Consider the following 10,796-nt stretch of genomic DNA (forward strand, 5'->3'; position numbering starts at 1 on the left):
CCATTTAATATCAAAAGTTTTATTTAACTCCTAGTTTCACTCCACACTAACCCTGGGAGCTTAGCCTGCTGGGTCCACACAAAGCCTGGAGGCACTCCCTCATTCAAGTCTGGTATTTCGCTCTTGGGGGAGCCTCAGGTGAGGTAATACCTGTGGACTTCAACTGATGTAAGGGTTCATGCCTACCAGCATATGAGAAGCTAGTTAATGATTCAGTAATTATGTGAATTGTTTTAAATCAAAAGGCTATATAGGATTCAAAGGATCAGGTCATTTAAGACTGGGGAAAGTCAAGTATTTTATTGTTTTTTTTTTAAAATGCATCTGGAATTTTAAGGACCTTGATGATTATTTAGGGGTAGGGGATAATCATTGTTTATCTTTCAAAGAATCTTTTTTAATTTTCAGATAAGGTTATTATCTGAGAATCTGATCCTATAGCCCTGAGGGAGAGAAGGAGCAGAGAGGTATTTGTGATTCGAATCAAGGACTGTCTTATGGGGACCGACTATCTCTATGAGTCAGTGACTCTTTTACTATGGGTGATAGTGTGGTATTATGAATGCTTTTTTTAAAAAAAGCTTTTTAAAAAAATGTTTATTAGTGAATCACCATGAGGTACAGTTACAAACTTATGAACTTTCATGTTTGCATTTCATTTACATCCCTCCACCAGTGCCCATTCTCCTCCACCTATGTTCCCAGTATCCCTCCCATCACTCCCATCACCCCACCCTTCCTGCGCAGGGCATTCCCTTTTGTTCTCTCTCCTTTTGGATGTTATAGTTTGCAATCTCCTGTTGGATGTTGTAGTTTAAACAAATGAAAACAGATAAATAAATGGGACTAACTTAAATTAAGAAGCTTCTGCACCTCAAAAGGAACAGTGACCAAAGTACAAAGACAGTCTACAGAATGGGAAAGGATATTCACCCAATACCCATCCAATAAGGGATTGATATCAAGGATATACATGGCACTGGTTGAACTCCTCAAGAAGAAAACTGCCAATGTGATAAAAAAAAAATGGGGTGATGAAATGAACAGAAACTTTCTCAAAGAAGAAATCCAAATGGCTCCGAGGCACATGAGAAAATGCTCTAGATCACTAATCATCAGAAAGATGCAGATCAAAACAACAATGAGATATCATCTCACACCGCAGAGACTGGCCCACATCCCCAAAAACAAAAGCAACCGGTTTCGGCGCGAATGTGGGGAGAAAGGGACTCTTCTCTCTTCTTCACTGCTGGTGGGAATGCTGACTGGTTCAGCCCTTTTGGAAAACAATATGGACGATTCTCAAAAAATTAGAAATTGAGCTCCTATTTGACTCCCCCCCCCCCAAAAAAAGCTTTTAAAGAGTACTTCCCACTGGAAATAAAGGAGAGCCCAAATCAGCCTCTCCAGAGGTGCAATTTGCCTATGAGTGCTATTGATTCTAATGCAAACTTCAGGGAGAACTGCTATCATCAAACCAGGTTGCTTCAAGCTTGTATGGCCTTTCACGAAAGTCTGAACCAGATCATTTGGGGATCACTAAGGGATTCACATACAGAGACATTCTGTAGGAGTCCTCAAATTGATTGATTCAAAAGAATATGGGGGGGCTGGAGCGATAGCACAGTGGGGAGGGTGTTTGCCTTGCACGCGGCTGGCCTGTGTTCGATTCCTCTGCCCCTCTTGAAGAGCCCAGCAAGCTACTCACAGCAGAGCCTGGCAAGTTACCCGTGGTGTATTCGATATGCCAAAAACAGTAACAATAAGTCTCACAATGGAGACATTACTGGTGCCCGCTCGAGCAAATTGATGAGCAATGGGATGACAGTGATACAGTGATATATATAATATTATATATTAATATATAATATATATTATATAATGCATTAATACCCATAATATATTATATATAAATATATAATTAATATATAGTATATATTATATATTTCGTATATACATATATATGAAAAAAACATGCATGAATAAACAAAGGGCTTTGCTTTGGAGCTCTGAGGAATTTTCCCTCTTATGAACAAAGCATGGATCAAGGGTCTTCTCTTGAGGGTCTTAAAGAAGAGAATACTGATTAAAATTTACTTTCGGGAGCCAAAGTGATAGTACAGCAAGTAGGGCATTTGCCTTGCATGTGACTTACTTGGATTCTATCCTCAGCGTCTCATATGGTACCCCCAAGCACCGCCAGGCATAATCCCTGAGAGCAGAGGCAGGAGTAATGCCTGAGCATTGTTGGGTGTATCCCCCCACACCTCACATACACACTAAATGTACTTTATTAACTTAACCTGTGGTTAAATTTTTTTCCTAGTGAAAATATTAAAAAACTTGGGGAAAAAAAAAAACTAACACAATTTCTAGGGACATGGCTACCTTTTTTTTTTTTCTCTTTTTTGGGTCACACCCGGCGAAGCTCAGGGGCTATTCCTGGCTCTGCACTCTGGAATTACTCCTGGTGGTGCTCGGGGGACCATATGGATGCTGGGAATCAAACCCTAGTCGGCCAGGTGCAAAGGTAAACACCCTACCCACTGTGCTATTGCTCCAGTTTAACCTGGCTACCTTTAGATGATCTTTCATGTGTCCATAGGAAGCTGGAAGTAATAAGGAAGTTGTGTTATTGTCCAGGGAGATTGCATTTGAGGGATTAAGCAGAACTGCTTTCTAAGGTATAGAGAGAAAGCAGGAAACAGAGCAAGGCTCTGCTAAAGACTCTTGAGTTGGTCTTTGAAGAGCAGCTTAGCGAGGGGCTTTTGGGGTAAAGATAACTTGTTTTATTTATTTATTAAGAAACATTTTTAATTATCCAGTTATTTTGGATAGTGAAGCCCCTGGGATAAGTTCAAGGTGACAGATGGTTGGTGACAGAACCAGATGTAAGACTGATTCAACTTTCATGTCTCCCATAATTATTCCATATTGTATTGCTTTTGCTGGGTGACACTGAAAAGACAGGTATTGATTTTGGGGATTTTGTTTGCTTGTTTGTCCTGGGGTCACGCCTGGCAATGTTCAGGACTTACTCATGGCTCTGTGCTCAGTATTCACTCCTAGGGGTTCCAGGGATTGAACCAATGTCAGCTGCATGAGAGGTAAGTGTCTTACCTGCTGTACTATCTCTCCTGAACCCTGATTTAATTTTTTTCCTTTTCTTTTTTTTTTCTATTTTGTTTTTTTTTGAGCCACATCCAGCAATGCTCAAAAGTTATTCCTGGTTCTGCACTCAGGGATCATGCCTGGTGGTGCTTGGGGGACCATATGGGATGCTGGGGACCCAACTTGTGTGCAAGGCAACTGTCCTTCATGCTTGAATTCTCCAGCCCTTGAATTTTTCTTTCATCTTCTCTTCTTCTCCTCCTTCCTTTAAAATAAGTATTTGGATTATTATTATTATTATTATTTTTTGCTTTTGTGCCATACCCACTGTGTTCAGGGATCACTCCTGGCAGGCTGAGGATCACAGGGTGCTGGAGATTGAACCTGTGTTAACAGCATGCAAAGCAGGTACCTACCTACTGTACTATAGCTCCAGTCTTGATACCTAGACTCTTTAGGGCCTTAGTGATTATTTGGGGTCAGAAGATCATCATTAATCTTATTTCTAACTCATATTTTTGAACTTTAGGGAAACTGGAAAAGGCTGAGGAGAGTAGACCTCAGAGAGAGTGAAGTGAAAGATCTGGAAGTCCGTGGAGGCCAGTAGGGGAAGGATGCATTCAGGCCCTTCCTCCAGGAGGACTCAAAAGAGACTTGTGACTTTCCCTGGGGACACACATGAACACCAACTGAGGTTTTTGGGGTTTTTTTTTTTTTTTTTTTTTTTTTGGCTTTTTGGGTTATACCCAGCGATACTCAGAGGTTACTCCTGGCTCTGCACTTCTGCACTCAGGAATTACTCCTGGCAGTGCTCGGGGGACTGTATGGGATGCTGGGAATTGAACCCTGGTTGTCTGCATGCAAGGCAAACACCCTACCTGCTGTGCTATTGCTCCAGCCCCCAACTGAGTTTTGATCATAGCCTTTTTCAGAAGTAGAAAATGAAAAGGATAGGCACCTTCCCAGAGACCTCTTAGAAAGACCCCCTCATTTCCTGCCCTGGCTATCAGTTGGTGGCAGTCATTCAGGAACACTGTGAAGTTGCCAAGAGGAAGAAGAAATGTCTTGGTTTGCCCTGGAGGGAAAACAGGACTTCTCAGGTTCATAACCTGGGCTGTGACTGCTGGGCCGATAACTTCTGCTTCAGGACTGGGATGTTCTGCCCAAGATTAAAAGCAGCTTATTTTCCAGGGAGGTTATGGAGAAGGGGTGGGGTGGGGGTGACTGGAAAGGTGCCAGAGGCTACGAAGGTATGACAGAAATTCGGCAGCTAGAAAACAGCTCTGCAGTTACCGACACAGAAGCACATACTAAGTGCTCTTGACTGAGGCACTAAAGAGTTGGTTCTCTGACCATAATGCTATTCCCTAGGTAATTTCCCACGGCCACCCCTGAATCCTGAATCAGAAATCTACCACTTCCCACTTAGGATGTAGATTCCCACCACTCTGACTCCTCTACAATGTGGAAAAATATGATTGCTAGCCAGAAAGCTGTCACCCTAGGAGAATAACCACAGGCTCATTGTAACTCACTGCAGTTTGTGCTGTCAGAGGAGCGGATCGCCGGCATCTTCCTTCATTCTTTTCTACAACTTCCCTTTCGGAGATGAAGGAGCCTGTGAATGCTGACGTGGCTTTCCCAGGACCACACACCTGGCTATGGCAGAAGAAGAGCAAGAACTGAAGCTTTTCTCCTTTCTTCTGTTTCACAAACATTCTTGGACACCCCCTCGCCCCTGCCTCCTGCTTACGTACCATTAGTGTGAGCACAGGAGTGAATTTTCTGGAACTCCGGAAGCCAGAGTCAGGGAGGGCCTTTTGCAGCACCTCACAGTCATGCTAAAACTAAGTCACATACAGAAGGTACCTCCTGGAGATGCAAGCGGAAAGAATAAAGGGTTCCTGGAGGAGCTGACACAATCCTAGGCCCATGGCACTTATACCCAGTGCTGAAGAAGCTGCAGGAGTCAGCAAGTATAGCCTCAAGGGCAAGGCCCACTTGCAAGGTTAGAGAGAAACTTCTTGGGACTGGAGAGATGGGAGGGCGGCAGGGTGCTTCCTGGAACCAGGCCAAGCTGGGTTAACACCTGGGTACCCTGTACAGGTCTCCAAGCACTGCCAAGAGTGATCCCTGAGCATTGCCAAGTGTAAGCCAAAAAAGAAAGAAAGAAAGAAAGAAAGAAAGAAAGAAAGAAAGAAAGAAAGAAAGAAAGAAAGAAAGAAAGAAAGAAAGAAAGAAAGAAAGAAAGAAAGAAAGAAAGAAAGAAAGAAAGAGAGGGAGGGAGGGAGGAAGGAAGGAAGGAAGGGAGGAAGGAAGGAAGGGAGGAAGGGAGGAAGGGAGGAAGAAAGAAAGAAAGAAAGAAAGAAAGAAAGAAAGAAAGAAAGAAAGAAAGAAAGAAAGAAAGAAAGGAAGGAAGGAAGGAAGGAAGGAAGGAAGGAAGGAAGGAAGAAAGAAAGAAAGAAAGAAAGAAAGAAAGAAAGAAAGAAAGAAAGAAAGAAAGAAAGAAAGAAAGAAAGAAAGAAAGAAAGAAAGAAAGAAAGAAAGAAAGAAGGAGAGAGTCCCTAGCTCCACAGGGACTTTCTATGCCTCATGCTTGTCTTTCAGAAAGGAATCTCAGGAGAAGGCAATTGGCAAATTGCACCAAACACTCCCATATTACTTTCTAATCATTATTTATTTCATTCTGAGCATGTTCATCACCCATTTGATTTTTTCTTGCAAATGGACTTTTGACAATATCAACAATTTTTTTATCCTGTCTTCTTAATGATGACTTGGGAGAATTCCTTCTACTGACATGTTCACTGTCACTATCACTGTCATCCCATTGCTCATAGATTCCCTTGAGTGGGCACAGTAACGTCTCCATTGTGAGACTTGTTACTGTTTTTTGGCATATCGAATATGCCATGGGTAGCTTGCCAGACTCTGCCGTGTGGGCGAGATACTATCAGTAGCTTGCTGGGCTCTCCGAGGGGAGTGGAGGAATCGAACCCAGGCTGGCTGCGTGCAAGGCAAATGCTCTACCCGCTGTGCAATCGCTCCAGCCCATCAACATGTTAATAATCCTTATTTGCTTTTAGGAAATATTGGTGCTTTGTTCCAGGCTGCCAGCACTAGTCAACACTTGAACCCGATTTCAACTCTTTCAGGAGAGGAATACTCTGAACTATAAGGGCAGACCTAGTTAGTTTGCATCTATGAAGTTTAGTTCCTGAATACCAGCACTGCTGCTCAGGTCCAGTCAAAGGAGAGACTCGGTGATGGGTCAAGAGAAAGCTTGACTGGCATCAAGCTGACAGGTTGGAGCACGCAGAAGACTCGTGTCTCATCTTCCTTGTGTGGTCTTGAGAAGCAATTTGTCAGAAACAATGTTTTAGGTTGCAGACTGGTTGGAACCAGAGTGAGCAATAAATTCCCTGGAGGCCTGGCATCTGGAGGCACCCTCCATCTTATCTGCAAGCCTAAAACTGTTTCTTAATAAGGATTCGACCTGTCATTATTTTAGGCTTTGGGGTTGGGAGGAGGCGGCGTGGGGGTGGGGGGGAGACAAGATAAAGGCAAGTATCCCTGTCTGGATGAGTTTGCTGTTTTTCACTCTAGAATTCAGCTTCTAATTTATTTTGCTCAAGTTTCAAATTGAAAATAAATTTTGTGGGGCTGGAGTGAGAGTATATCTCGTAGGGCACTTGCCTGCACGAGGCCAATCTAGGTTTGAGTCCCAGCATTCTATAGGATCCCTCCAGCCTTGGCGGGAGTGATGCCACTAATCTCATGTGTAGATTTCCCAGCTATATCACTGGTCAGTGGTTCTCACATATTTGGATCACTGGTCAGTGGTTCTCACATATTTGGAAGCTTTTAATAACTCCAAAACCCAGATGGTACCCAGTAACAATTACAACAAAATGTCTTAAGGTGGCATTAAAAATGTGCAAATGAGGGGCCAGAGAATCTTAGATAGGTCAACAGGCTGAGAAGGTGCTTTGAGTGCCGGAGACCCAGATTTGATCTCTAACTAGGTATGGCCAAACACCTAAACTAAAATAAAATAAATGTAAAATTTCCAGGTGATTCTAGTGTTCCACAGTTTGGGTACTGTCCTGGATCTCTGCTAGGTCCCAGAGACTTTATTTAGACCCCGTGTTTCTCAGCCTTTTTCCAACTATGTCCCCTTCCAAATCTGTTTCCTCATTGTGTGCCCCCACTGTCTGTCTACTGGTTGGCTCTCTAGTCTCACGCTGTGACTCCCCATTTTCTCCATTCTCACTTGTGGCCCCTGAAATATCGTGAGGGCCCCAGAGGATACATGGCCCTTGGTTGACAAGCCCTGACCTAAACTAATGTTAACGTTAGGGAATTGCTTCTGCCTGGTCCTGGGCAGCAGGTGGGAATGAAACATGTTGAAACCAGAATTCAGATGTTAAACATTAAAAGGGCAAGACTCTCGGGGCTGGAGCAATAGTACAGTGGGTAGGGCATTTGCCTTGCATGCGACTGACCCAGGTTCAATTCCCAGCATCCCATATGTTCCCCTGAGCACCACCAGGAGTGCAAAGCCAGGAGTAACCCCTGAGCATCGCCGGGTGCGACCCAAAAAGCAAAAAAAAATAAAAAAATAAAAAATGCAAGACTCTCGTTAGTCTCGTCATTCTTTGTCTTTTTTGTCTTCACTTTAACCTTGCTGCAATCCTGTCTTTATTAATACCACAGAGACACTAGCTACCTCACAGATTTGTAGTGCATTAAAGGCTGACCAAAAACTTGGCAACTCGATTCTGGCACATGCCTGGCCTCTAATGCTTGAACACTTAAATTCTTGTATAATGAGGACGCATTCAGGAGGGGCCTGGCCTCACCTAACCCTCCCTCTGTTCTTTTCCAATGACACACAACCTCCCTCCAGCCACACTCCGCCCTTCCTGCTCTTTTCCACACTGGCCCTTCCTACTCGGCTCAACTGGCCACCGACCAGGCACAGGAGCAGCACAGACACAAAGGATTTTCTCAGATCCATGATCACAAAGATATGCTACCTGTGAAAGTGACAGAAAGAACAAAAGGTGAGAACAACTAGGGACAAATCCAAGGGACCTACCTTAGAGAGACTGGGAAGGAATGAGGAGAGTAAGGTTAGTATGGAATTGGGTGTCGTTTATTTGGGTTGAGAGTATTGTGGGAAATACTATTCAGCATTGGGAATTAAACAATCAGATCTGGGTGTGTTTGAAGACTTTCTGTATGTTCTTCTGGAGTTCGGGCTTCTGTTGTTTTGTTTTGTTTTGTTTTCCTTTTTGACCTTTCATGGGGGTTCTGGGAATAGAGGCAGTCAGGGCTTCCCGCCCTCTGAGCTGTCTCCCCAGCTCCAAGACAGAAAGGAAGAAATGACTTTCTGTGCTGAAATAATCAGAAGGACTTATGTGGAGAGTTGAAGGATTCATGTGTGATTTTAATTAGTAAGAGAGAAAGAAATCAAATATCCCAAGTATGAAGGGAAAAAGTCAGAAGATAGAGCTGAAGGAATGTGATCACCCTTTATTCCTTTCTGTCTTTCCTTGCTTATACAGAAATCAGTGCAAAAGATGCGAAGTCACTTATACCCCTGATGGTATTAATGGTGATCATTTTTCTGATATTCCTGTACTGGGAAAATGAGCTGAATCAAGATGTAGGGATAATGACCTTAGAGCATTTATACGTGGACCACCCGAAGAGCGACATTCCTGTAAGGTACTGCAACTCCATGATTTTACGAAGAGTCATCAGGGAACCTGACCACAGTTGCAAAAAGGAGCATGTCTTTATCCACGAGAGGCCGCAAATTATCAACGGGGTTTGCAATTCTCCCAAGAAGATGATTTGCGGAAATGATTCTTTAACGTTATGTTTCCAGAGTGAGCAGAGGTTTAAAATGACAGTGTGTCAACTCTCTGGAGGGACCAGATACCCTGCCTGTAGATACCACAGTTTGCTCACAGAAGCCTTTATCACTGTCAGTTGCAATGTCTTGGGGCCAGCTAAATTTTATGAATATGTCAAATAATTCCAGACCATTTCCTGAGTCTGACATCAGTCTCACACTGGAATTGGTTTTTCCTGAGGCACGCCAGAACTGTGGACAGGGGATAAGACCTTGAGTAATACTGCTAATTCATTTGCCCTTCCTGTCTTTCCTTAGCTGGGATCTATTTACTCTGCTTCAGTTGAAAACAGAATCTCTTATTAAATGAGACCATAAACTTTGCTTGTGTTTTGATCCTTTGTCTCTTTTCTTTGAATTGTTTAATGAAAATAAGAATGAATTATAGGCAGAACTAAACTTGGAGCAAGGCAAAATTTAGACACACACATACACATACACACACACACAAAGCCCCCAATATCTTTCAGAAATTAATATCAAAGCTTGAGAGATAGCACAATGGGAAAGAAACTTGCCTTGCACTTGACCAACTTGGGTTTGATTCCTGGCATCCTATATGGTTCCCTAAGCATGGCCAGGAGTGATCCCTAAGCACAGAGGCAGGATTAACCTTTGAGCATTGCTGTATGTGGCCTCAAAAGAAATTAAATAAATAAAATCAAAATCAATGCCAAGGGGCTGGAGCGATAGCACAGCGGGTAGGGCGTTTGCCTTGCACGCGGCCGACCCAGGTTCAAATCCCAGCATCCCATATGGTCCCCTGAGCACCGCCAGGAGTAATTCCTGAGTGCAGAGCCAGGAGTAACCCCTGTGCATCGCCAGGTGTGACCCAAAAAGCAAAAAAAAAAAAAAAAAAAAAAACCAAAATCAATGCCAAAGTTTCTGACATATGAATTATCTAAATTTTATTTTGCTTTTCTAGATCACACCCAGCAGTCCTCAGAGCTGTTTACTCCTGACTCAGTGCTCAGGTATCACTCGTGGTGGAGCTCAGGAGACCCTGTGTGGTGCCAGGGAATCAAACAGTGGTCAGCTGCGTGCAAGATGGACATCTTAATTCCTATACTAAGTCCTTGACCCCAAAGATATCTAAATTTTAAATCAAGACCCAATTTAGGTGTCGGGATGTGGCTCAATGTTTTAGCCCATGCCTTGCATGTGTGAGGTTCTGGACTTGATACCCAGAACTGCAAAAAATAAAATCACTGTATCACTGTATCACTGTCATCCCGTTGATCATCGATTTGCTTGAGCAGGTGCCAGTAACGTCTCCATTTGTCCTAGTCTCCTAGCCTGAGATTTTAGCAACCTCTCTTTACTTGTTTACACTGTGAGATTAATTTATTTTTTTTTTACTCCACTCGAGTGAAAAATAAAATAAAACAACAAAAATTAATCTCACAGTGTTGGAGTCAGGAGATGTTTATGAGCAGTGCCAACATAGAGTCAGATCCTATTAAAGTTTTGATATGTACTCATCAGAGATGATTATTATCATTAAATTTACTTTGAAAAAGTTGCACTGAAGTACTATTTTGGTTACTGGACTTTTAGTTCTAGTCTTAAATTTTGAACTTGAGGAAAGTATCTAATTCATCTCTCCTTCATCTCAGACTTGGTCCTAGGTCTTGAAGTCATTAGGGTCATATCTTAGGGTCTTCTCTGAAAGTATTTATTTAAGTCAACCTGTATCTGTGTCTTTGTGTGTGTACAGTTGCCTCTGTGCCTTGGAAGAAAGGAAAATAGAGATCAGAAGAAG

At 42.9% G+C, this 10,796-nt stretch overlaps 1 protein-coding gene across 1 annotated transcript; it reads left to right on the top strand.

Moving 5' to 3' along the window:
* Positions 1 to 8,143: 8,143 nt before the first annotated feature.
* On the top strand, positions 8,144 to 9,157 carry RNASE12 (ribonuclease A family member 12 (inactive)). Its single transcript, XM_004609711.2, has 2 exons — positions 8,144 to 8,177; positions 8,682 to 9,157. The coding sequence occupies exons 1-2, from the start codon at positions 8,144 to 8,146 to the stop codon at positions 9,155 to 9,157; spliced, it is 510 nt and encodes a 169-aa protein (XP_004609768.2).
* Positions 9,158 to 10,796: the final 1,639 nt, after the last annotated feature.

This window comes from Sorex araneus, chromosome 3, assembly GCF_027595985.1.
Source record: "Sorex araneus isolate mSorAra2 chromosome 3, mSorAra2.pri, whole genome shotgun sequence".
NCBI classification, from domain to species: domain Eukaryota; kingdom Metazoa; phylum Chordata; class Mammalia; order Eulipotyphla; family Soricidae; genus Sorex; species Sorex araneus.

Coding starts and splice junctions, on each gene's coding strand:
- RNASE12 (XM_004609711.2), top strand. CDS start 8,144: ATGCTACCTGTGAAAGTGACAGAAAGAACAAAAG. Junction 8,178..8,681: donor AGTGACAGAAAGAACAAAAG/GTGAGAACAACT, acceptor TTGCTTATACAG/AAATCAGTGCAAAAGATGCG.